The sequence below is a fragment of the Otolemur garnettii genome, unplaced genomic scaffold (genome assembly GCF_000181295.1).
Source record: "Otolemur garnettii isolate 467f Iridium unplaced genomic scaffold, OtoGar3 scaffold00302, whole genome shotgun sequence".
Taxonomy (NCBI): Eukaryota; Metazoa; Chordata; class Mammalia; order Primates; family Galagidae; genus Otolemur; species Otolemur garnettii.
This window is the reverse complement of record NW_003852697.1, coordinates 278,824-304,875: the sequence shown is the minus strand read 5'-3', so window position 1 is coordinate 304,875 and position 26,052 is coordinate 278,824. Positions and strand designations below refer to the sequence as shown.

Here is a 26,052-nt window from a genome sequence, read left to right as displayed (position 1 = left end):
AGACACTGGAGGTCCTGCCTCTAAGTACACAGGCACTGGACATCCTGCCTCTAGTTACAGAGACACTGGAGGTCCTGCCTCTAAGTACACAGGCATTCTGAGCAGATGGTTGCTCTGCTGTTGATTTACCCCATTTTCATTTGGGTGCATCTTGAGGTGCTCAGCTGCTGGCTTCTTTGCCTGGTTCCTTCCTCCTTCTCCCAACCACCTCTGGCAGGCAGTGACTGCCCTTAACACGGATCTCCCTCCTGCCCGACCCGGCAGCACCCTAAAGAATGGTAACCTTAGGGTCCTTGAGAATGTCTGAAGGGCTATTATTCATTGCTCTTGAACCTTAAAAGAGTTTGGGATGGGGTGGAGGAAGGAAGAAGAAATCCTCGACCCTGAGCAATGGAAAAGCTCTTTATCCCTCCAATGCAAAATAACTTTGCTTTTAAATTTATGTTTACTTTTTGTTTTTATTATTTTTTTAGAGATGTAGTCTTGCTCTGTCTCCGAGGCTGGAGTGCAGTGGTGTGATCATAGCTCACAGCAATCTCAAACTCAGGCTCAAACAATCCTCCTGTCTCAGGTCTCCTGAGTAGCTGGGACTACAAGTATTTCCTACCATGCCAAGCTATTTTTATTTTTTAAGAGACGGGGTCTCACTCTTGCTTAGAGTGGTCTCAAACTCCTGAGCTCAAGGGATCCACCCACCTTGGTCTCCCAGAGGCCTAAGTCACTGTGATTGGCTCAAGTAGAGAAAGAGTCTTGCTATGGTGCCCAGGCTGGTCTCTAACGCCTGGCCTCAAGCAATACTCCCACCTCAGCCTCCAAAGTGCTGGGATTATAGGTGTGAGCCACTGTGCCAGGCCCAACATAAGTTTAGGGTGGCCCAAGGCAGTCACAACAATGGACAGCAGTGCTTACAAGCTGCAGGGAGCCCAGGCTAAATCAGAGGAGCTCTGATGGCTGAGGACCCAAGGTCTCACCATCTACCTAGCCGGCATCCCACACCTGCTATAGTCAGTGGGAGACTATAATGTGCCCCTCCCTGCCACATTGCCAACTGAAACCCCACCCCCCACATCTACCTATAATTCCGGCTGGATTCTGCCTTCTCTGCTTAATGTCCTTTGGCCTGGGCAATCTCTCAGTGGGCCTCCAGCTACCCGTCTCAATCCATCTTTTTTTTTTTTTTTTTTTGAGACAGCACCTCAAGCTGTCGCCCTGGGTGGAGTGCCGTGGCATCACAGCTCACAGCAACCTCCAACTCCTGGGCTCAAGCAATTCTCCTGCCTCCGCCTCCCAAGTGCCTGGCACAACACCTGGCTATTTTTTGGTTGCAGCCATCGTTGTTTGGTGGGCCCGGGCTGGATTTGAACCTGCCAGCTCAGGTGTATGTAGCTGGCACCTTAGCCACTTGAGTCTCAATCCATCTCTTAAAAGCCTGTCTTGTACCCAGAGCCATTGCTTCTGCGCTACTAGTTTTCATCTCTCTCTCTCTAATAGCTTTATTGAAACAGAATTCGTCTAACATACAATTCACCCTTTGGAAGTGTAGAATTCAATGGCTCCTAGTGTATTTGCAGAGTTATGCACTCATCACCACAATTTTAGAATGTGTTCATCACTCATAGAAAGAAGCCAAGTCCCCTTCAGCAGTCACTTCCCATTCACTGCCCCCCCCCATCCTCCACCAACATCAAATCCATCTTCTGTTTCTATGGATTTGCCTATTCTGGACATTTCCTAGAAATGGAATCATACAACATGTGGCCTTTTGGAACTGGCCTGATGCTTCCTTAGTTCCTCCACATATAAGAACATCATTCCTTTTTATCACTGAATAACATTCCATTGCATGGATGGACCATATTTTATCAGCTAATGGATGTGTGGGTTGTCTCTACTTTTTGGCTATTCTGAACAATGCTGCTATTTATGAATTTTTGTACAGACCCATGCTGTCATTTCTCTTAGGCATGCACTTAGGAGTGGAATTGCTAAATGAATGGTATGTTAATTCTCTGTTTAAACTTTTTAGGAACTGCCGGACTGTTTTACAAAGCAACTCTACCACTATACATTCCCACCTGCAGTCTATGAGGTCCCAATTTCTCCATCTTCCCATTGCTCTAAGAACTCTTCAGTTAGGAGCCCCAAAGTGGATACCACAAAGGGTCACAAGGACCTACCCTGAGCTGAGTCACCACACCTGGCACTGTGAGCGCCACAGAGCTGACCCCTTCACTGTCTGACAGCCAAGGATGTTTAAATTCCTGGCTGTGCACTGTATCGGGCAAGCCATTATCTACTTCACCATTGTAAAGGGACAACTGAGACCACAAGCCCCTACTGTAAATGACTTCCTGATTTATTATTTTTTTCTCAACTCAATTTTGCTTTTTAAAAGAACCTTAGCAAATTAGAGTTATCCATAAACAGCGCACAGCTGGGCTGTCCTTATAAAGCAGGATGACTATAGATTCCTGCCAAGTAAAATTTGATATTGTCTTTATTTAATTGTATTTTTTTTGCATTTTTTTGCCCAGGGGCCAGATTTGAACCCGCCACCTCTGGTATGTGGGCTGGCACCTTACTCCTTTGAGCCACAGGCACCACCCAGAATTTGATATTGTCTTTCCTGGCTTCCATTTCACCTGCAATGGAAGGGCCACCGGTGAGATGTGAACCCTTCTTTTGACTTTCTCTCCTCCTGAAACCCACCCATAGGAATGATGAGATGGTAAGACATCCTGGAATTATACACCAATGACAGCTGCCTACCTCTGTGAATATACCAAAAAGTACACCTTTAAAAGGTAACTTTCATGGTATGGGAATTCTATCTCCATAACGCTGCTATATTGTTTTTTAAAAGTGACACAAATTTAAAACGTTACTATCCACAGTATCCAATCACAAATCAGCTACTTTATACTCAGTTGAAACTATAAATCTATACATGAATAAAAGCAGAGAAGCAAACAAGATAAATTTAGTTTACACACACCTTAATTTGAACAAAAAAAGCATGCACCCAAATGCAAGGGTCCAGTCACTGAGGCCTTCAGGAACGTACATATATTTTTTTGGGAAAGAGTCTCACTTGGTTACCCTTGGTAGAGTGCTGTGGCATCATAGCTCACAGCAACCTCAAACTCTTGGGTTCCAGTGATCCTCTTGCCTCAGCCTCAGAAGCAGCTGGGACTACAGGCACCCACCACAACACCCGGCTATTGTTTTAGAGGTGGAGCCTCACTTTGGCTCAGGCTGGTCTCGAACCTGTGAGCTCAGACAATCCACCCGCCTCCGCCTCCCAAGTGCTGGGATTACAGGTGTGAGCTATCACGGCCAGCAGAAAGATGAGATTTTAACCAGTTTTCCTCCTTCACCTGGTCAGCCACATTTTTCCTCCAGAAGAATTCCTACAGGCAGCTCCAGCGCCTCAACAAGAATTGTTTTGCACCTAAAGAGGTTTTCAAAACAGTGGTTCTTAACTCTTGAAGGCGGGTGATACCTAACAAATATCAAAGAAACCACAATTGGTTAGAATTAATAAAGGTCTCTGGGATTTAAATTATTTAAGAGAGGTGGAAAGGAAAATGTTTTGAAAATTGCAGATGGAGTTTGAAGAAAGGGTAACATGAGCTGGGATGAGTAAGAATGAAGGAGACCTTGACACAGGATCAGAACTATGTTAAACATGTGGTGGGTAAACATCTTGGGAGGCTGAGTTGGTCACCACAGCCAGGGTGGACTAAAGGCTTTGTAGCTATAATTGCTACTGTGTGACAGGAATGAAAATTACACCATTTCTATGCCAGAAACAAGGTGTGTGGAACTTGCAACTTTCAAAGTGGAGTCAAGAGAAAAGAGAAAACAATTCCTTTAAGGCAGTGCTTCTTAACCTTCCTAATGCTATGACCCATTCATACAGTTCCTCATATTGTGGTGACCCCCAACCATAAAACTATTTTTGTTGCTACTTCATAACTGTAATTTTGCTACTGTTATGAATTGCGAGGTAAATATCTACATCCTGAAATATTTCAAACATCCCACCTAGGTCCATGCAAGAGACCCCAAAGTGGTCGCGACCCACAGGTTGAGAACCGGTGCTCTAAGGTATGCCATTTAAAAATGTAATAAGCTTTGAAGTATACATACATCATGGAATGGTTAAATCTAGCTTATTAACAAATGCATCACTTCACATACTTATCATTTTTGTGGTCAGAGCACTTAACATCCACTCCTTTTACATTTTTCAAGACTACATCATATTGTACATAATAAATATACACAATGTTATCTGTCAGTTAAAAAATAAAATTTAAAAAAGTAAAGTCACACACAAATTTCAGAAAAAAATGAAACAAGCTATACAAAACCAAAACAAATTATGTTTGCAAGAATGAAACTTACGCATTCTGGCTGTTTGTTCTTATTTGCTCTAGAGCAGCCATTCTCAACCTGTGGGTTGCAACCCCTTTTGAACCCCTTTTGTGGCATTAGGAAGGTTGAGAACTGCTGCTCTATAGCAAGTATCTTCTTTTTTCTCCTCAGAAGGGTTTGCTGACCCACAGAAATAGCAAACTACTGATAATGCACAAACCTTAGCCCAGTCCAAATAACTGAGATGCTTGAATTTTCCAACTCTGCCTTGTTTGGAACAGCAACCTAAAAACACAGACCTAGGAGTACGCACAAATACACAGGGTGTGCAACACTGAGAGCTCATCCTATCAAATACACAGGTGTGCAACACTGAGAGCTCATCACATGCCAGGCACTTCTGCTGTGTGCCTTCCACTGCTTATCTCATAGAACTCCCATCTAAACCTTGTTCCCATTTTAAAGATGAGAAATCTGAGGCTTAGCAAGGTTATATGGCTAACAAGTGGTGGAATTGGAACCAGAACCCAGATCTGATTTGACTTTCAAGCCTGTGCTTCTGACACTTCTCAGAGCTCTGGAAATTAATCATTCACCGCAGGATACCTGCAAAACTCATCCGCAAGCTGCCCTTGGCCACCAAGCTGTCCATACTGGTAAACTCTCTCTAGTCAATCGGAAGAGAGAAGGGACCCTTCAAAGCGACTGGCTGTAATTCCACCTCCCAGAAAACAAAGCAAAGGAAGAAAAGTTGTGTTTTTCACTGCTTCACTTCCATGGTAAAACTTCAAGAAACTTTCTACCCTTTCGGCTGGCTTCCATCTATCTCAACAGACCAAGAGGTAAGGAGATTTTACAGCTACAGCACACAAGGACCAAGGAAAGGCTTCTCATTCTTGCCCGCAAGTTCTTGCACAAAAAAGAAAATGGCAAGAGGAGTTAGACAGACCCAAAGCACGTACACATTTCTCACGGCTCTGTATCCAAAAGCTCCCTGGCAGGCAGGTGGCCGTCTGCTCCGGCGTGTAAGGGTTCTCCCAAGAAAGGCGTAAGTATGAGTATCATCGTGCTAGGTACGGAGAGAGGGGGATTCACTCCTTCCCTGGTCCTGCCCTAGGCGCTCCCGAACGAGGAGCACAGCAGAGGCTGCAGTTCGAGTGACCTTTCTCTCTCTTCTCCCAGAGGAGGGGAGGGTGCAGCGCCTCATGGCTGTCTGGAGCTCGGACGGAGCTAGCAGGTATCCCCTGCACCACTGCACCCAGCACTGGCCACCTGGAGCCCCTATGCATTGACGGGACAGCTTGAACCGGAGCACCCATCCACCTGCCTGGGGAAGGAAGCCTTAAGCAGCCCTGCAGGGTCCCACCCCCCTGGCCGCCTCCGGTAGGACGTGATGAACCAAGGCCTCCCTCCCGAGCCGCGTTCTCCCCGGGACCATACCGCAGCCCTCACCTCGGGCAGGTGGCTTGCAGGCCGCCGCCGCCGCAACAGCCAGCGCTGCCCCCAACACCTCCCCCAGGCCTCCCGGGACCTACAGCTGCCCACAGTCGGTAGCCGGAAGCGGGAAGCCGCGCAGAACAAGCGGCGAATGCGCGGCCCCGCCCAGGAGGCGGTTCATGGGGGCGTGGCCCGGAAGGGGGCGTGGCCTCCAGGCAAGCGCCGACATCTGGGGCGGAATCACAAGTTGAACACAGGTTGAACCTACAGCTGCTGTACGTCTTGGGCTTCCGAGTGGCCTTGCAGGGGAAGCAGGAACTAAAGGGCGAGGGTGCTTGCAGTTAGTGAGTGCGACCGGGTCAGCGTAGTTGGGAGGCCTTACTTTGAGGGAGGAGGTCAGTGAGGGCCTGGGTACCCCAGGACTGGAGGGTCTTGGTGGGACCGCAGGGTTGGGGGTCCCTGACCAGAGAGGGTATGGCAGGTGTCTTGTGGAGTCAACAGAGTCCTGAAGGAATCTCCAATTCCCTGGACATACTCCCTCTCTTGGGAGGCTGGGACTGAAGGACAGAGACATTGGGGAATTTCTTGGCAGGGGTGGCTCAGCAGGGTTGAGGGTACCTTGGAGCAATTGACAGGTGAATTGACCAGGTGTCAGCGGGCTTCTGGAGACTCGTTGGTGTTGGGAGTAGCTAAAGGTGGGTAGGGGAGTCTGAGAGTGGGAGAGAACCCAAGAAGTGGAGAGCGGAGTCTGTTGGTGGTGAAGAAGGGGCAGTTTAGATTCCAGAAAGGCAGGTCTGGAAAAAAGTGAGTCATATACCTCTTAGGGGGTCTCAGACACCCCAACATAAGGTACCTAATATCCCAATCACATATTAGACACCCAAGGAGGGGCCATCAGATACCCTAAACAAGCTTTCAGGCATCCTGAAATATGTCAAACATCCCACCTAGGTCCATCAGATAGCCCAAAACGCACACCAGGGCCCCCCGATACAGGTGCTATCAGATACCCCCCAAGCAGGTGCTGAGAGACTGAAACACATGCCAGATACCCCCCCCCACACACACACACAATTGCTATTTGACAAGTGTGGACAGGCCAGGTGCTGCCTCCAGCACCCTCTCAGGTGTCATCAGATGGTCCAGGCCTCCCACAGGATGGGCAGTTAGGCAGTAGCCAGGAGTGGGGCTAAACAGCTCTCACCAAAGGTCCAGACTGATCAACCAGTTTAAGATCTCACCAAACTAAATATCACTTAAGAAAATACCCACAATATGTTGTCAAGAGCCCTCAGCTCAAAAGCTGGGGTGTGAGGTCTCTAAGTGAAATAGCTGTCAGTTTAAGTCCAGCCTTCGTGGTCAAGAGAGGGAATATGTCCAGGGAATTGGAGATTCCAGAAATGCACAGACTCCATCAGACACCCTACCCCAGCTGATGTCAAAGCACTGACACAGGTACCTTTGGGGGCTAATGAATGGGTAAAACTTTCTTCTCTAAGGCTCAGCTCCCATGAGTAGGGCGCCGGCAGCACTGACCACATACACGGAAGCTAGAGGGTTTGAGCCCAGGCCTGCTAAACAACAACGACACCTACGACCAAAGAATAGGTGGGTGTTGTGGCTGGCGCCTGTAGACCCGGGTACTTGGGAGGCCGAGACAAGAGAAATAAGTCCAAGAGTTTGAGGTTGCTGTGAGCTGTGATGTCACAGCACTCTACTGGGGGTGACATAGTGAGACTCCGTTTAAAAAAAGAAAAAAAAAGTTTCTTCTCGCCAGGCATTGTGGCTTATGCCTGTATTTCCAGCTCTGTGGGAGACTGAGGTGGGAGTATTGTTTGAGTTCAGGAGTTCGAAGCTTGTCTGAGCGAGAGTGAGACTCCAACTTATGAAAAAATTGGAAAAACCCAGCTGGGTGCCATGACAAGTGCCAGTAATCCTAGCGGCTTTGGAGGCTGATGCAGCAGGATGCCCACAGCCTGAGTCTGAGGTTGCAGTGAGCTACAACACCATTGCACTCTGCTCAGGGCTTAGGGTAGAACTCTTGTCTCAACAATAAAAAACAAGGAAAAAACGTTTTCTTCTCTAAATTATTGTAACTTTGGACTTTATTTCAAAGGCAATGGGGGAAGCATTGAAATTTTTTTGTTTTTTGTTTTTGAGACAGAGTCTCACTCAATCACCCTGGGGTTGAGTGCTATGATTTCACAGCTCTCAGCAACCTCAAACTCGGGCCCAAGTGATTCTCTTGCCTCAGCCTTCTGAGTAGCTGGGACTACAGGCACCTGCCACAACACCCGGCTATTTTTTAGAGACAGGGTCTCGCTCTTGCTCAGGCAGGTCTCAAACTTCTGAACTCAAGGATTCCTCCTTCCTCTGCCTTCCAGAGTGCTGGGATTATAGGCGTGAGCCACTGTGCCCCACCAGCATTGAAGATTTTTTTGTTGTTGTTGAGACAGAGCCTCAAGCTGTCGCCCTGGGTAGAGTACAGTGGCATCACAGCTCACAGCAACCTCCAACTCCTGGGCTCAAGTGATTCTTCTGCCTCTGCCTCCCAAGTAGCTGGGACTACAGGTGCCTGCCACACACCCGGCTTGTTTTTTGTTGCGGCCATCATTGTTGTTTGATGGGCTTGGGCTGGATTCGAACCTGCCAGCTCAGTTGTATGTGCTTGGCACCTTAACCGCTTGAGCCACAGGCGCTGAGCCAGTATTGGAGATTTTTAAGTGGGAAGAGAAGCATGAGTGTCATGTCTATAACCATCTTTAGGTTGGCACCATTCTCTCCTAAACATTAAAACCAACTTTCTCAAGGAACCTGCCTTGAGGGACAGGATCCCTCACCTGCCTGCCTGCCTTCTTTCTTTTTCCTTTTCCTTTTTCTTTTTGAGACAGAACTTGGCTCTGTTCACCTGGGCTAGAGGGTAGTGGCATCATCATAATGCACTGCAGCCTCAGACTCTTGGGCTCAAGTGATCCTTCTGTCTCAGCCTCCTGAGTAGCTGGGACTATATGCCAAGCTAGCATGTCTTTCTTTTATCTATCCAAACATTCTGGGTTTACTGAGTCCTTATCGTGGACCAAGGACTATGCTAAGAGCCAAGGAGACATAGGGAGCTTAGGTCCAGGGCAGGGTCTTTCAGTCTCCGCACTACTCGCAATTGGGGCTGGATGATACTCTGGTGGGGTATGTAGGTGGGGGAAGCCCTGCACACTGGAGAATATTGAACAGCATCCCCATCCTCTACCCAGGAGATGCCAGTAGTTCCCTGGTCCTGACAAACAAAAATGCCTGTAGACATTGCCAAGTGTCCTGTAGAGTGGGAACAAAATGGCCCTCAGCTGACAGCAGCTGGCCTGGGAGACCTTCAGACACTCATCCAGACTAATTCAGGCTCCCTGGGGCTGGAGGAGAGTGGGCCTGAGCTTTGTCTTAGAAGGTGAGTAAGAGTTAGGTGTCAGTGGGAGTTCCAGGAACAGCATTGAATGAGCCACACACAGGTGGGGTCATGGGCAGTTATGAAGCTTCAGGGTGGCCACGCCATAGAGTCTGAGGTGGCTGAGTAGGGGGGAGAGAAGGAAGCATGGAGGGTAGACAGGATCAGACTGTACAGCCTCAAAGGTCAGGGCCCTGGAACAGGGCTGTCTGGAATGGTGTTTGGTCAATAGGGCTGGTCTCTGAGAAAGCATCCTGGATTCACCCCGGAGACCCACCTTCCCTAATTACCTAGAATGTGAATCATTCCCTGTCCTGTTTAATTTACGGTGAGATTGTTTCCTTTACAGGACAGATAGTAAAGTGTGACAAGTCTGTGGGAGGTTATGCCTGGGCAATGCCTATTCTCAGCCTGTTCGGAATGAGACACAGGTGTTCAGGCCTAACACAGGTGTGGAGGTGGCCATGGTCAGAGCACAGGACACACCATGCTAAGTGCTCCCCACATCATTTCTTTTTCTTTTCTTTTCTTTTCTTTTCTTTTCTTTTCTTTTCTTTTCTTTTCTTTTTTCTTTCTTTTCTTTTCTTTTCTTTTCTTTCTTTTTTTGAGACAGGGTCTCATTCGGTGGCCAGGCTAGCGTGCAATGGCATCATCATACCTTACAGCAACCTCAACCTCCTGGGCTCAAGTGATTTTCCTATTTCAGCCTCCTGAGTAGCTAGGACTACAGGCACCTGCCATGATCCCTGGCTAATTTTTCTATATTTTGTAGTGATGGGGATCTATCTCTTGCTCAGGCTGGTCTCGAACTCTTGGCCTTAAGCAATCCTTGCAGCTTGGCCTTCCAGAGTGCTAGGATTATAGGTATGACCAGCCGCACCCAGCCTAACACGTCATTTCTTTTATACAAACTCAAATCTTCCTTGATCTCAGAGGGCTGTTCTGAAAATCAAATTATTTCTCCAGGAGGAAGAGCTTAATTTCCACCACTCTGAAAGTCTCTATGTGACTCACTTTATCGAAAGAATAGGAAAAGGGAAAAATATTAGGTTAGCAGATATCACATTAACCGGGTGATTAAGATTAACATTGCTAGGGATGTTGTGTGGATAGCATGTCCCCTTGATAAGATGAGACGAGAAGGCTCCAGAAACCCATAATCTTTTCTAATTATACAAACCCAGACTGGGGGACATGGTACCAGATACCCAGCTAGCACTTTTCAAGCCTGGCAAAGTCATGAACAATAGGGAAAGATGGAGAAACCCTCACAGATCAGAGAGACTGGGGAGACAGATAATTAAAGATAATGTAGTGTCATCTGGGTGCAGGGGCTTATACCTGTGATTTCAGCATTTCAGGAGGCTGAGGCAGGAGGATTGCTTGAGGCCAGTTGTTCAAGACAGGCCTGAGCAACACAGTGAGACCCCATTTTCACACGAACACACAAAAATAGCCAGGCATGATGGTGAGAGCCTATAGTCCCAGCTACTTGGGAGGCTAGAGCAGGAGGATCACTTCAACCCAGGGATTAAGGACTGCAGTGAGCTATGATCACACCACTGCACTCTGGCCTGGACAGCAGAGCAAGACCCCATCTCCAAAAAAATAAATTGAACAAAATTTAAAGCACATAACAAACTAGAAGAATATAGAGTTGTATATGTATCATTAGTCTTCTAAGAGAGAACAGTAACTCATTCTCGTTCTGGCATCAGCTCTGCGTACAGATTTGGTTTCTGAATCTTTGGCTTTCCACTTCTTCCAACCTCCCACCTGCCGATTGAATCAGATACTTAAGATAGATCCAGGAAACCTTGGCCCCTGCAGAAGAGAACAGGATGCCAGGAGAAATAGGCGGCCACTTTTCTGCTTAAAATTAAGAACTTCAAAATGCTGATGTTGGAATTGCACTGAGGACTTTGCAGAGCCCATGCTCCATCCTTTGCAGGAGACAGCTCTGGTGTCCTAAAGCTAGCTGGGGAATGCCCAAGGGAAGGAAAGCACAAAGAACAGTGGGACATCCCTGGTCCTACAGCTGGCAAAACAGTGCTCCAGAAAGAGGGATGAATGAGAAAGAAGGAAAATACCCACATCTGGAGCAGGTAAAGCCAAGAAATGCGAAACCTGTGGCTCAGGTCACTTGGAGGCCCCTGTTCTGAATGTGATGTTGTCCTTACTGCGTGGTCTAGGCTCCTGCTAAGGTCTGTTTGTTATCTCATTAGCCCACTGATTCTTATCCAGGGCAATTTTGCCACCCCACAACTAGGGGCATTTTACTTATGTCCAGAGATATTTTTCGTTGCCACAACCGGAGGAGGGAAGGGAGGTTGCTACCGGCATCTAATAGGTGAGAGCCAAGGATGATACTAGCCAACCTAAATGCACAAGACAGCGCCCTTACTACTACAGAAATTGACTGGCCCCGGATGTGAGCAGTGCTGAAGGCCAGAACACTTGAAATAGCCTGAATCTTGCCTGCCACAGTCAGCAGTTTGGATTCCCGCTATAAACTGCACATTCATCTTTCCTAACATGTAATTGTCACTGCCTCCTGTTTGTTTCCTTCAAAGTGGAGCTTGTTTTAAAAAAGACAAAGTTCTAAGTACCAGCAATGACCAGAGACATCTCCATCTGGGAGTTCTTGAATCAAGGACTCTTTCCCAAGCAGAGACAGCTGCCATCCCCACCCTGCAACTGCCAAGAGCCCCGGGAGGCAGAAAACCACCTGTTATGGGTTGAATTGTACCCCTGGCCACCAGATTTATACATAAAATTCCTACTCCCCCCAGTACTTCAGAATGTGACATTATTTGGAATTCAGGTCACTGCAGATGTAATTTACTAAGGTGAGGTCACATTGGAGTGGGGGGCCCTAATCCAATACTAAAGTGTCCTTGTACAAAGGGCAAATGAACACAGGGACAGGCACATGGGGAGAATCTGTGTCAAGACTGGAGTCATTTGGTCACTGGCCAACATACTATCAGAAGCCAGGAAGAGCCTGAAATGGATTTTTCCCTGGTGGCATCACACGGAACCCAGCCCTGCTGACACCTTGCTCTAACTGTCAGACTCTAGAAATGCCAAGTAATAAATCCTGCTGTTCAAGCCATGAGGCATACGATATTTTGTCACAACAGCTATAGCAAACCCTTACACAGCCCGAGTCCAAGTTTTGCAGGGTGATTCTTACAATGGCAAAAGCTGAGGATTAAGGGGAATTTTGCCAGTTCCGAGTTAACCAAAGGATGCCTGCCCTCAGGGACCAACCGCCTGGGTGGAGCTGCTGAAGTCTGCCCATGTGTGGCAGGGATGAAATGGAAAGAAAATGCATAGAGCAAACGAGATTGTGGACATGACTGAGAGGAAGTGAAGAAGAGAGAGTGGCTGCCATCAGGGGGATGGATGGGGCCACTGGACTTACCAGAACTCAAGAAGGGTTTGCCACACAGGGGGCAGCTAGTGTGGCTGAAGAAGGTCCCTTGTGCCAGCTGGTGCCCATTGACACACTCCCGCTTCTCTCGAGTGTTCTGACTCTTTTCCTTTAGATGTGCTGGGCTCTTCACCTGTTTAGGAAGGAGGTGGGTCTAAGGATGGCCTCTGCAGGGTCTGGTCCTCTTATGCCCTATGCATCCAGCCCCTTATCCCACCTTCAAATCATAGGGCTTGTGGGTCAAAGGCACCCTGCCAAGCCAGGAAGAAAGGGGGGGCTCCCCTGGCCCAGCCCTCAGCCCACCTTCTCCTTCTGCCTGGTGACACGACTTCGGAGGCAGCTCAGCCTACGCTTCACCCTAGTGCTCTTCTCACTCTTCTCATTCTTGCCAGCACTGTCCTCGCTCCTGGGGGGGCAGGAGGAAAGGTCCATCAGAGGGGGCCACAGGCTATTCTGAGGCAACTTTGCAGGCCACTCCCAGAATCTACCTGGAACCTGTCTCCCCATGGCCTCCTTCCTAGGAACCGCTGGGACAGGGTTCACAGAGAGGAGAGTGCAACATGATCTCAAAGTTTGGGGTCCCTCTGCAGGTTTGAGCTGGAGGCCTCAGTCTGCTCACTCACTTTTTCTTCCTCTTTTTCTTTCTTTGCCTTGAGACAGTCTTGCTCTATCTCCCTAGCTAGAGTGCAGTGGCATGTTTATGCCTCACGGCAATCTCAAACTGGCTCAAGTCATCCTCTTGCCTCAGCCTTCCCAGTAGCTGGGACTACACATGGCTGGCTAATTTTTTGTATTTTTTAAAGAGATGGGGTCTGGCTATGTTGCCCAGGCTGGTCTCTAAGTCTTAGCTTCAAGCCATCTTCCTGCCTCAGCCTCTCAGGGATTACAGGGAGGCTGAGGTGGGTAGATTGCTTGAGCTCAGGAGTTTGAAAGCAGCTGAGCAAAGAGTAAGACCCTATCTCTACTAAAAATAGAAAAACTAGCTGGGTGTTGTGTCAGGTGCCTGTAGTCTTCCCAAGCTACTCTGGAGACTGAGGCAAGAGGTCACTGGAACCCAAGAGTTTGAGGTTGCCGTGAGCTATGATAATGCCACAGCACTCTACCCAGGGTGACCAAGTGACAATGTTTTTTAAAAAAGAAAAAGTGCTGGGATTACCAGTGTGAGCCACCACATCTGGCCCCTGTTCACTTCTCATTCACACCCTACCCACCCTCATTCCGTATCTAATTTGCCTTTGAAGCATGTTCATTCTTCTGCCAGATCAGCGCCATACCTGCACTGCACTGCTGGGACACTTGTACTTAATAAATATCTATTAAGTCAGTGACCAATAAGCCAGACATGGTTCCTGCCCTGGCAGAATCTATTCCCTGGAGGGAGATTCCATTTCTCCAGTTCCTGAGGCTTCTGAGCTTTGCAAATATTCATAAATGTTTGTTGAATGAATGAGTGACTGAGAGAGGGAGTCAGGGACCCCAGCCCTGCCTGTGGTCACCAGAACTGATGATGCCTAACCCCCCAACCCTGTTCTTTAGGATAAAATCCAAGCTTCTTAGGCAAGGTGGTCTGGCCTCTGCCAGCTTCTCCCACCTGCCCTTCTTTCAGCCCCACCCTCATACAACTACCTAAGCCGGGTAGTTCTGTTTTATTTCCTTCATTGTCATCTGCACATAGAAGCAAACTCCTGCTCTTCTGTCAGAACCTTGCTCAAACTGTCACTTCCTCCAGGAAGCCCTCCACTCTCCTCCCAGGGTGTATGGGAGCCCCACCAGCCCCCACATTGTCCTGATGGGGGCCCCAGCTCCTGCCCCTGGTGTGGGGTCTGAGCAGAGAGGACCATCCATACACACTTGCTCAAATCTGGTGCCACCTCTACCCACAGCTCCTGCCTGTGGCAGCTCTGTGTACTTACTCGGACAGGAACTCAAACCAGGTTAGGTTAGAGTGGGCTCCTCCGGGGCTGGCTGACATGCAAGCCCTCTGCCGGGCCCTGCAGGATCAGACGGACAGATACCTGGGTCGGCAGTCTCCTCTCCCACCCCATCTCACCCCTCTCTTTCCCCTCTCCACCCCCTGCCCAGGTTTCAGTATACAGGTGTGCACCCAGAGCCAGTGCTAAGCGCCCACCTGTCTTTGACATTGTGGGCTTGTGTATGGGGGACATTATGACCAGGTTTTCCAGCAGAGGGCAGTAATGTGTCCTGGCCCTACAAAAATCAGCATCTCAGAAGATATTCTAACAGATGGCAGCATCTCAGAAAAGAGGTACCTTTTCTCATTTGCTCCAAGGTATTCCTTGGGCTAGTGGCAGCTTGCCCCCTTCCCCGTCCTCTCTTTCCTTCCGTTTCCTCCGTTTTCTTGGCACCTGTCTCCCCTACCTGTTTCCCTTCCAACTTACCCATGGTACTGCCGAAGTTCTTGAAGCACTTGTTGGACGATCAGTCTGGGGTGGGGTGGAGGGGATCAAAACAGCCCATAGTTGCCCCAGGATACAGGTATGATTTTCCCAAGGTGAGCTGGGATTGCCCAGCCCTGACTGGGAGCCCCCCCAACCTGTCTCCTGAAGCTACCTTGAGAACCTCTTCCGGGCAGAAGAGGGTGTGAGAGAGGAGATGAGTTTTCAGATGACCCAGTGGGAGGGTGGCTAGCTGCAGCAATGTCACACCCCTGCACCTTTCCTCCCCCAGCCTCCACTTCCTGGCTAGTCGAGGTGGTGTGGGAGTACCTCCCCACTGTAGGGCAAATACTCACACATGATCTGGTTCCACATGGTCCTGTTCCATGTGTTCCAGCACTGGGGGTTCTAGGCCTGGAAACAGCCACCCCCCAAGAAAGCACAGATGTGAGAGGCTCTGGGGCAGAACCGTCCCTCCTGGACCTGATCCTATTCCCCTGCAAAACCGGAGACCATCCAGATGGGCTTGTACTCTCTCAGGGAGGAGGCATGGGAAAAGGACAGAGAGCCAGGGATAGAGGTGACTCAGTGTCTCATGAATGTTCATGACCTACTAAGCACATTGGGGAGATTATTCCTTTCTTTTCTTTTATATATTTTTTTGAGATAGAATCTTACTCTGTCACCCAGGCTGGAGTGCAGTGGTGTCATCACAGCTCATAGCAATCTCAAACTCCTTGGCTCAAGTGATCCTCTTACCTGAGCCTGCCTAGTAGAGGGGACTACAGGTGTGCACCACCACGCCTGGTTGATTTCTCTATATTTTGTAGAGATGTGGTCTCACTCTTGCTCAGGCTAGTCTCGAACTCCTGGCTTCAAGCAAGGCCACCCACCTCGAACTCCACCCACCTCAGCCTCCCAGTGTGTTAGATTGCAGGTAAGAGCCACAGAGCCTGCCCTGGGCTTCTTTTGCTCCTCTCATAGAGGGACCCACAGAGGCTTAGAGACTTGCTATAGGTTTAGACTTCAGGTTGGATTGACACCAAAGAGATTCAAGATCTTAGGTTAGAGATTCAGAGACAAAGAGATAAAGAAAGAGAGGGAGAGACAGAAAGAGAGCAAACACCCCGGGGGCAAGGTCATTGCAATGGGGCTGCTCACTCTGGCTGAAGGCCTGAGGGAGAGGGAGAAAGGCAGGGGCTGAAGGTCCTTTCCCTCTCCAGGTCCCTTGGAGCCCCCAGTATTCTGCCTAGTTCCTTTCCCAGAGGAGCCTAACCCTTCCCTGGGAACCCCACCCTTCCATCAGCACCCTTCCCTTCCCTGGGAACCCCAATTTGGTATGAATGAGGGAAACTCTCAGGCTGGGCTACCTTGGGCAGGTGGAATGGGCACTTCCAAACCCGGAGAGATTTCCAGGGAGCTGACCTCATGAAAGGACACAGGAACTGACTGTGACCTCACTCTTTTTTCAGAGCTGCCACATTCCTGCAGGAATAAGCATCTTGCTAAATTGGAAAGGCAGCCTGAGGCTCCAGGTTGAGAATCCCCAGCCATGGTCATAGCCTCATCCATGGAACCGAGGCATGCTCCCAACCCCCCAGCTTCCAGCCACAGTCAGGGGCCCCACCAGCCGCAAGCTGAAGTCCTGGCCAAGTGGCCCCCAACTGGTGAGCTGCAGCTCCAGGTGGGGGCTCTAGTCACCAACAAGAATCTCCCTCTGAGAGTCATTTGTGGTCATGGCCAAAGGTGTCCCAGCCATGGGCCACAGCCCCAAGAACTGCATACTGGAATCTCAGGTCTGAGAAAAAACCTCCCAGCTGCAGACCCCACGCATAGACATAGCTTCTTTCCTGCTTCAGGATACATTCCGGCAAAGATCCTCCACAGCTGGCTGGAGTTGCAGATTGAGGACGCATCCCTCTCCCCACCAGCCCACGGGTTGCAGTCATGGCCCAGGATTGCCTACCACCAGATTCCTGCCACAGGGACAACCCTTCAGGCATGGACTGGAATCTCAGGTCTCAGAGACGTCCCAGCCATGGGTTACACCACAGATAAGCTGTGCCCAACTCTGGGTAAGGGTCTCCTTCCTACTCACAGTGCTGGCTTCTGGCCCCAGAGATGTACTGTTGTCAGGGGTGGCTGCAGGTTACACTCACCTTGCCTGGGTGCTCTGCTGGGATCCTGTCCCCAGGCAGATCCCCTTGTGTCCAAGTCTTCAGCCCTTCTCCTGGCAGGTTTAGAGCAAGACTAGCCAGTGCCCGAGGGAGACAGGGTCCCTCATCCATAGCTGAAGCATCGAGGCTGAACCTGGTGGGAGGAGAAGGTTTTAGGATTTCACAGGGTCTTGTCCACTTGGCTGGCAGCCCACGCATCAGGGCTTGAGGGAACCTGCAGGGGGGCCTTCTAAGACAAAGGAGGGGTTTCCAGGTCACAGAGAGGGGTCTAGACCTCCCAACATCAGAGGGATCAGCAGTAGTGGGGAAGGGAAAAGGGAAGCCTGGCTAGATCTGTTGAAGCTACAATTACATTTCAGACCATTTTTGCACAGCTTGGATTACTGTTTGGGGTGACTTTGGAGGGGCTGAGGGACTAGGAGTGGCTAAAGTATCCCCTTTGCTGTGTGATGCTGCCACTGTGGGGGGCATGGAGCAGAACACGCACCTCTGTTTTCATCATGGGTGGGGTTGTGTGTATGTGCGCAAACAGTGTGTGAATCACATGTTTAGGCTTACATGCGTGGGTCTGATAGGATGAGGTATGCAAGTCTGTGGGTTGAGCGTGCATGTTTGGGTTCGTGTGTGCCTGCAGTGTGCATGTCCCGTCTTCAGTTTGGGTATGACCATGCAGGCCCAGTGAGTGTCCACATAGGTCTATGCACCCACTGGGTGTTTGTGTGTGTATGTGCACATTGGAAGACAGACAGCCTTTGGGCTGTCCCTAGAGCTAAACCATGCAGGTGCAGCAGGCAACCTGTCGGGGGGCCTGGCTCTGGCTTCCTGGAGCACTGCCCTGTCCCAAAGATATAGCATAGCTGTCATGGGGGACTGACCTACTCCAGCTTTCTGAGCAGCTCCGTGACCTCTCCCAGCTGCGCTGCTGTGGCGGGCTCTGGGACCCTGCGGGGCTGGAGAAGGGTGAGTCCTTTCCAGCTTCTTTGCTAGGGGGACTTCTGTCCTTGGACTCCCCAAGTTGACTATGGGAAGGGGCCCCAAGGCCCAGGTCCTGGAGATACTCGCTGCCCTGAAGGGCCCCCAAATCCAGGCTGAGGTCCTCCTCGCTCTCAGTGAGCTGCCTTGGAACACCATCTTCCTGTATGCCAAAGGGTAGGTGAGAGAGAAGAAGTCTTTTTTTTTTAAGACGGAGCCTCAAGCTATCCCCCTGGGTAGAGTGCCATGGCTTCACAGCTCACAGCAACCTCCAACTCCTGGGCTCAAGCGAGTCTCCTGCCTCAGCCTCCCAAGTAGCTGGGACTACAGGCGCCTGCCACAACGCCCGGCCATATTTTGGTTGCAGCCATCATTGTTGTTTGGCAGGCCCGGGCTGGGGATTCGAACCTGCCACCTTAGGTGTATGTGGCTGGCGCCTTAGCCGCTTGAGCCACAGGCGCCAAGCCAAGTAGTTTTTAACTAAGGGAGCAGTGGAACCTGGGATCTCCTGGACATGAGACCCAATGCCCAGGTTCTGTCTTCTCCTGCCCAGCCAACTTGGGCACAGTGCCCTTTTCAGAGTAAGTAGGGTGGAATGGGGGGGTAAGTTCTCCCAGCCCTCTGTGAAACCAGAACCCTCAAGACCTCATCCTCCAAAAAAGAGACCAGAAATTTGGGCTCCAGACCGATTCCTAGTCTCCTGCTTCCCCTGAGTTTCCATGTAATTGTCTTAGGAAATGAGCATAATCACCTCTGCCCCTCCCTCTCACTAGCTTGTTTTAAGTCTCATAAAAGATTACATCTGTGAACATAATTTGTAAAAGTGCCTCATAGAGGTAAGTTACCCTCCACGAGAGAATAGTGACATTTCAGGCAGCCCCAGGGCTCATCGGGGTTGCTTAGAGTTTCAGGCACCCCAGGGTTCCTGGACCCTCAAGCCTTCCTCCCAAGTCTGAGGAGAGGCACTTGCCTCACTTATGAAAAGTAAGTGATGCTAAACACCCCTGTCCGTCATCAAGATAAGTAATATTCCAGTGCAGACTTTTCAAAACTTGAAAGTCATGCCAAGAGATCCAAGGTGGGCAAAGTGTCTGAATTTCAGATGATGCCGTGTGGGCTGCTGCACCTGCCATACTCTGCTCGCTGCTCCTGCGGCCCCTACTGTGCTGCAAGCAGAGTGGGGGACAGCAGAGCTTTTAGTGCCTGTCAGGGCCTTCCCCTCCCTGAAAGGCCACAGCCCAGGCTCCTGGCTAAGTGTGACACACTCTGAGGTCAGCCCTCACGCCCGGAGGCAGTGACACGCACCGTCAGACAGTGAAGACGCACAGACACGTGCACAGTGATGCACCAGCAGCTTAACAGAGCACCCACAGACGGTCACCCTGAGCCACCCAACTGTGCATGTTAGCCTCAAACCTGGGGCATCTCCACCCGGGGGCAGTGCTGTCCCACAGAGGGGCCCACTGAGCTGGACACCTTGGTTGGCTGCAGGAAACAGGGCACCACAGGGCCTTTTCTTTGATCTCATCCACATTGATGTTTCTACAGATTTGGTCCCTCCTTTCTTCTTTATATTGGGATAAAATTTATATAACATAAAATTTACCATTATAACTATTCTTAAGTGCACAGCTTAGTGGCATTAAGCACTCTCACAGTGCTGTGCCACCATCACCACACTCCGTCTCCAAAACCTCATCATCTGCAACTGACACTCTGTCCACATGAGACACTAACTCCACACCCCACCCTGCTCCCACACCCACCTTCTCCTTCTGTCTCTGTGGATCTGATGGCTCTGGGGACTCCCAGTGAGTGGGATCTCACTGGAGGTGTCCTTTGTGTCTGCTCATTTCGCTGAGTGTGGTGTCCCCAAGGTTCATCCATGCGGTAGCAGGTGTTAGAATCACCTCCCTTTACAAGGCTGGATAATACTCCCTTTTATGGATGGATCATATTTTGTATGTTCATCTGTTCTGCCTTTTGGCTATTATGAGTTATGCTGCTGTAAACAGGGTGTGCACATAACTGTGAGCCCCTGGTTTCAATTCTTTAGGGAATATACCCAGAAGAGAAATTACTAGATTGTGGGATGATTCTGTTTAACTTTTTTTTTTTTTTTTTTTTTGAGACGGAGCCTCAAGCTGTCCCCCTGGGTAGAGTGCCATGGCATCACAGCTCACAGCAACCTCCAACTCCTGGGCTCAAGTGATTCTCCTGCCTCCACCTCCTAAGTAGCGGGGACTACAGGTGCCCACCACAACGCCCAGCTATTTTTTGGTTGCAGCTGTCCTTGTTTGGTGGCCCTGGGCTGGATTCGAACCCACCAGCTCAGGTGTATGTGGCTGGTGCCTTAGCCACTTGAGCCACAGGCGCCAAGCCTCTATGTTTAACTTTTTGAAGACCTGCCATCCCCATCCCATTTTCCACAGCCTGCCTTCTTCTTGAATCTCCCCTTTGCAGCCACCATCCTTGTTTCCTTTCCTCCTCCTTGGTTGCTATTTCTTTGTCCTCTCTTCTTCCTCCTGGCCTTTAAGTGCCAGGATCTTTCTTCTTCTGTCTCTTCCTAAATAGCCACAGCTCTGGTTCTGGCTGTCCCAAGCTGGCCTGGCCCTCTGAAGCTTTGGCAACAGCCTCCTCTGGAATTTCCCCTTAGCCCCAGTGGCTCAGTTGAGATGCCTGGTGCCTGGACAACCTCCTCCTGACTCCTTTCTGTCTCTTCTGCCACTACCCCCAGAGGTGTCCTTGTGTCTCTGCTTTTCATCCTCCTGGAAATGTAAACATATTGGGACAGCCTCTTGGCCTGGGATGGGGCTCCCTCCTTCTCCTGCGTCTGGCCTCCATCAGAGGAGGCAGAGGTGGGAGCCAGGCCAGAGCTGGGGGCAGGGGTAGTGGGGGGCAGCTGCAGTACAGGCTGTCCCAGCTCCCCCTCAGGAGGTACACTGAGAGAGGGGGCCTCATCCTTTGCTTGGGAGTTCGTACCTTTCTTCCAGCTTAAAAAGTTGCATAATTAAGTTTGTGAATTCACAGTAGAAAAAGTGCTACACACCTCACTGCTAACTCTCACTACAGTCACCTTCCAAGTACTCCCCTTGGGAAGCACTGACACCAGTGCCTAGTCCACCCCTCAAAGTACTTTTTCTAAGATAAGTTTGTGAAATTAATTGTCAGTGTATGTCTAAAAACAGCTCTGATGGCCGTTCCAGAAAGAGTTTAAAAATTGCTTTGAAGGATGGACTAGGCACTGGCATCAGTGCATAGCTTCCCAAGGGGAGTGCCTTGAAGGCTTCCCTTCAAGGGAATACTGATATTTGGCAAAGAGGTATGTGGCACTTTTTATAGGACGAGTTTGTCAGGTCCCATATTCTGGGCAGGAAAAGATGAAAGCTGGCCCGAATGGGGACCTTTCCAGGCATTGACTAAGCATGTATGCTGGCCCTGGCACCACAGAGAGAGGACGTGAGACATCCATTCTCCTGCTTGCTAGACCCTAGGGAGCCTTGGGGGATGGGCTCCCCCATCAAACCCAGACATGGAACATCCCAGGATTCCCATTTCTTCTGAAGGGCTCACCGTGTGCCATTTTTCATAGCACATAGATAAATTTTTATTTTAAAAACGTAGTTATTTATCTTTTTGTCTATTAGAAAAAGACAACACACCAGAGCAACTCCAAATGTAATGTTTCTCTGGTCCCATTTTGTCATGTAAAAAAAAAGTGGCTTGATTTCAAACAAAACAGCCAGGGAATCATTCACTGCATGGATCCTTCTCAAATGGGTGCTGGGTTCCAAGACCTCCAGGCATGGCTTGTGTCCCTGTCACGGCTTTTCACTGGCTTGTTGCAGTGTTTTCAACCTTTTTTGTCTCATGGCACACTTGAACCTATAGTTAAACGTCCATGGCACACTTAAATTGTGTTGATCAATTAAAAAAAAGAATATACTAACTGTGCTTTGAACTTCTATTGAAAATAATTTAACTAATTATCTTTAAAAAATTCACAGGATACCTAAGATCCTCTTGCTGCACACCAGTGTGCCTTGGTATACCGGTTGAAAATCACTGGCTTCATGTGATCTTGGGGGCAAGTTCCTAAAGCTCTCCAAGCCTCAGTTTTTCATGTCTAAAATGGACATAACACTGCTTTCTTGTGGGATTGTTCAGAAGATAAAATGGGGTGATGTTTGGGCAGAACAGCCCCGATCAATAAAAGAAGATATTGTATTTTGTTGTTGTTGTTGTTTTTGCTTAGACACAGTGTCTTGCTCTGTTACTCAGCTAGAGCACAGTGGTGTCATTATAGCTCAGCAACCTCAGACTCCTGGGCTCAAGCGATCCTCCTGCCTCAGCCTCCTGAGTAGCTGGGACTACAGCTGCATGCCACAATGCCCAGCTAATTTTTTCTATTTCTGGTAGAGAAAGGATCAGGCTCAGTCTGGTCTTGAATTCCTGACCTCAAGCAATCCTCCTGCCTCTGCTTCACCAAGTGCTAGGATTACAAGTGTGAGCCACTGCACCCAGCCCGTTGTTTTTAAATTTCAGGAATAGGGCCATTTGTCCAAGCAAGTCTCTGACGGCCCCAGATGGAATTTCACTGTCCCTTGTCCTCGCAGATCTAACTAGAGATGACAGATAAACCCACTCTTTACAATCAAGTATGACAGAAAGTTCCGGGCAGCAGGAAGAACTGAGAGGGGATGGGCAACCCTGTTCTAAGAGCATCAGGGAGGTTTGTAGCCTCCTCCAGGGAGTGACAGTGAGTGAAGACCCAGGAGTGAGGAAGGGCTAGTTAGGCAGGCACTGCTGGTAAGAACATTTCAGGCAACAAAAGAACAGGACGTCCAGGAGTCTGCAGGCTGGAGAGCTGGTGGTGCCTTCAAACAACTGGCAAACGTTCCTTGGGGCTGGAGGTGCAGATAGTGGGGGCGGGGTGATGGTGAATAGGATCAGTGGATCTGATTGGACAAAGCAAGGATTAAATCTCAAAGTTTCCAACAGAGTGGAAGGAGAGAAGGCGGAGGGTGCAGAGAGGGGCTGCATGCGATTAGCCTCCAGAAAGATTATTGAAGTTGCAGAGCAGACATGGGCTTGGGCAGGGCAAGAGGAAGCCTGGTGGACCAGCCAGGACACCCATGCAAGTCACAGGGTGAGCCACAGTGGTGACCTTCACCAAGGCAGTGGCTGAAGGACAGAACCTTCAAGACAGTGCATAGAACCTGGAGCCCTTCTGAGTTCCATGTATGCAGGACTTGGTGGGGCGTCCAGTCTTCCAGCTCTGGTGACCAAGTGGATGATGATGACAGGGCTGCATGAAGAGGGGGCAGATCTGCTGGGGTGGGAGGCAGAGCCTCCTCCCAGACTCCTGGGGCTTCCTGCTTTCCCCAGGAAAAAACAGTGCCCTAATTGCCAGCTTATCCACCCAACCATTCACACTGCCCTAATTGCCAGCTTATCCACCCAACTGCCTGCATCCTGTAGTTCCTATTTGCACGGGTTCACAGATCCCTGGAAGGGCCCCAAACTCCTATGGTTGTTGACTCTGGATCTTCCATGACACCTGGGCCACTTTTTTCCCTGCTTGGATCTCAGTGTCCTCATCTATAATGACACAAGTGGATTTGCAAAATGCCCTTGATTGCTTAACTGTAATAGATCCTTCTTCTTTGGTTTAGTGAGCATTTTGAAATGCCACCCAGATCCCCAGTTGCTGGGAGATGAAGGACTTCCAGCTCCCAGTCTGCTTCCTGAGCAGCCCCCAGGTAATGACCAATTGACATGGAGTATAAAGTGTCGGCAGTCTCAGTCAACTCCATCTGGATCTGCTTCCCGGGGACCCAACAGGTGCCACTTGGATGTGTCTGCCCTTGTCAGAGCTGGAGCTGAACTGGGTTTACAAGGCCTCTTCTTAGCCCCTGCCCCCCTCAGGACAACCCTCCAAATCTCTAACCCCCAACACACACCCAGCAGGAGCTTCCCAGGAACAGGCTGGAGACTGTCAGGAAGGTCTTTGCCAAGATCTCATCCCCAGCCACACACCTCAGGGCCTGCCATTAACCATGCCCTGACTCTCTCCAGGGATCTCAGACGTTTGGGGTCTTCCCTTTGAGACTGGAGTCTGGGAGTTGGCCTCATCTGAAGGCTTCTGAGCCAGGTGTTTAGAGAAGTGCACTGAGAGCAGAGGGTAAGGTTGCAGGCTGCCAAGTCACCCTGAGTTTGAATCCTAACTGTGCCATGGCAGAGACATAGGCACGTCAGTCTGGCTTTCTAGGCTGTGTTTGGCTTCAATCAGTCTCCATCCCTCCCGCTTTTCCTTCTGTGCCTTTCTTCCTTTTATTCATTCATCACCCATTGATCCACACTTCTACTTATCCTTCTTTCCTTCCCTCTTTTCTTCCTTCCTTCCCATACATTCACTCATTTACTCATCCATCCATCCATCTGTCCATCCAGCCATCCATCCATCCACCCAGCCATCATTCAGAGTTCATCTTCCTTCCTTCTTTCCTTATATGGGTATTCATTTATAATTCATCCATCACCTATCCATCTATCCTTCCTTTCTTCTTTTTTTCTTCCTTCCACTCATCCATCCACCAACACACATGCCCTTCTGCTCATTCATCTATCCATTTATGCATGCATCCATCCATCCTTCTCATCTATTTGTCCATCCATTGACTCATCCATCCAGCCCTACCTCCAACCTTCCATCCCTCTTCTTATTCCAGAAGGCATCCCAGTTCCCTCATCTGTCAAACAGAATAACTACTTTGCAAATTCTGTTGGGAGTTCCCTGAGATAATGTACATAAACCTTGTGGTAAACTGCAGTCGCTAAAGAAAGAATACTTGCTGCCACTGTTGTCACCATCTCCTGCCCGGCTCAGCAGTCAGACACCTGCCTGTTCATCACCCATGGTGAAATAGAAGTCTGGGTTCTCAGGCCTCCAGGGTTCCCTGCTGTTCTTGGTAGCAGGGGCTGTAGCTCCAGAGTCAAAGTGCTGGACACATGACTTGGGCTCAGAGCCTATGGAGAAAAGAGGGACAAAGTGTCAGGATTAAGCTGAGAGGGCTGAGGAAGCCTGGGCCTGAATTCTGCACTTGCCACTGCTATCCTGGGACCTCAGTCTTCTCAATCTATAAAATGGGTTGGCAGGGGGAGGATGGTTTCAATGATCTGGAAGCCAACATGCATGCCGCCTTTCCCCCACCCCAGTCTACTGCAGACAGACATTGTGAGTCAATCACGAGGCTCTTTCCTGCTTCTCCCCTCAGAATTTCCCCATTTATTCCCTCAGAATTCTTCCTAGCACACCATCTCCAGCAGCCATTGCTAGTTGATCCAAGGTGATTCATGAGATGAATATCAATTTGTTATGTCTGTTCTAGCAAAACTTCATTTGATAGGCACTGCTGTTTGGCCCACAGAAGAAATGTAAGTGCCATATGCTGACATTTGGAGGAGAGTCCCTACCAGTGGGACTCCAGGCTGCCTCTGTGTCTTGGGGGAGGATAGGATGGGAGGCAGAGTGGAGGGAGCCTTGTCCCTTAGGATCCAGACACAGAGTGGGGGACAATAACTCCTCCTCCAGAAAAGGGCTCAGTCTAAGTCGTCACATCAAGCCAGGGTGTCCTAATGACATGGAGGCAAGGAAGGTGTCCAAGATTGTCTAAGCATCTGGGGCTAATGCTTAAGATGTGATAAGCCCCTTCATCCTCACCGAAGCCCAGAAAGGTGGGAAGAGTCACACCCACCTCTTGAAGAAACTGAGGCTCAGAAAGGTGCTTTCCCCAAACTTGTGCAAATATTAGTGGCAGG

The 26,052-nt window shown here is 49.6% G+C and overlaps 1 protein-coding gene across 3 annotated transcripts in view; it reads right to left on the bottom strand.

The window, feature by feature from the left end:
* Positions 1–18,386, bottom strand: part of ARHGEF18 (Rho/Rac guanine nucleotide exchange factor 18) — a 75,592-nt gene extending 57,206 nt beyond the window's left edge. Inside the window, exons 1-8 of one of the 3 annotated variants that reach the window (XM_023508972.1) lie at positions 18,135–18,386; positions 17,242–17,392; positions 16,453–16,567; positions 15,439–15,496; positions 15,086–15,130; positions 14,600–14,677; positions 12,990–13,092; positions 12,678–12,819 (exon numbers count right to left, since the gene is read on the bottom strand). In XM_023508972.1, the coding sequence (XP_023364740.1) occupies positions 12,678–12,819; positions 12,990–13,092; positions 14,600–14,677; positions 15,086–15,130; positions 15,439–15,496; positions 16,453–16,567; positions 17,242–17,370 (670 nt within the window). In that variant the 5' untranslated portion in view covers positions 17,371–17,392; positions 18,135–18,386. Of the gene's footprint in view, positions 1–5,832; positions 5,906–12,677; positions 12,820–12,989; positions 13,093–14,599; positions 14,678–14,814; positions 14,862–15,085; positions 15,131–15,438; positions 15,497–16,452; positions 16,568–17,241; positions 17,393–18,134 lie in introns of those variants that run through there. The other 2 variants (XM_003803405.3, XM_023508973.1) reach the window with 2 other exon arrangements.
* Between the last annotated feature and the right edge of the window lie 7,666 nt (positions 18,387–26,052).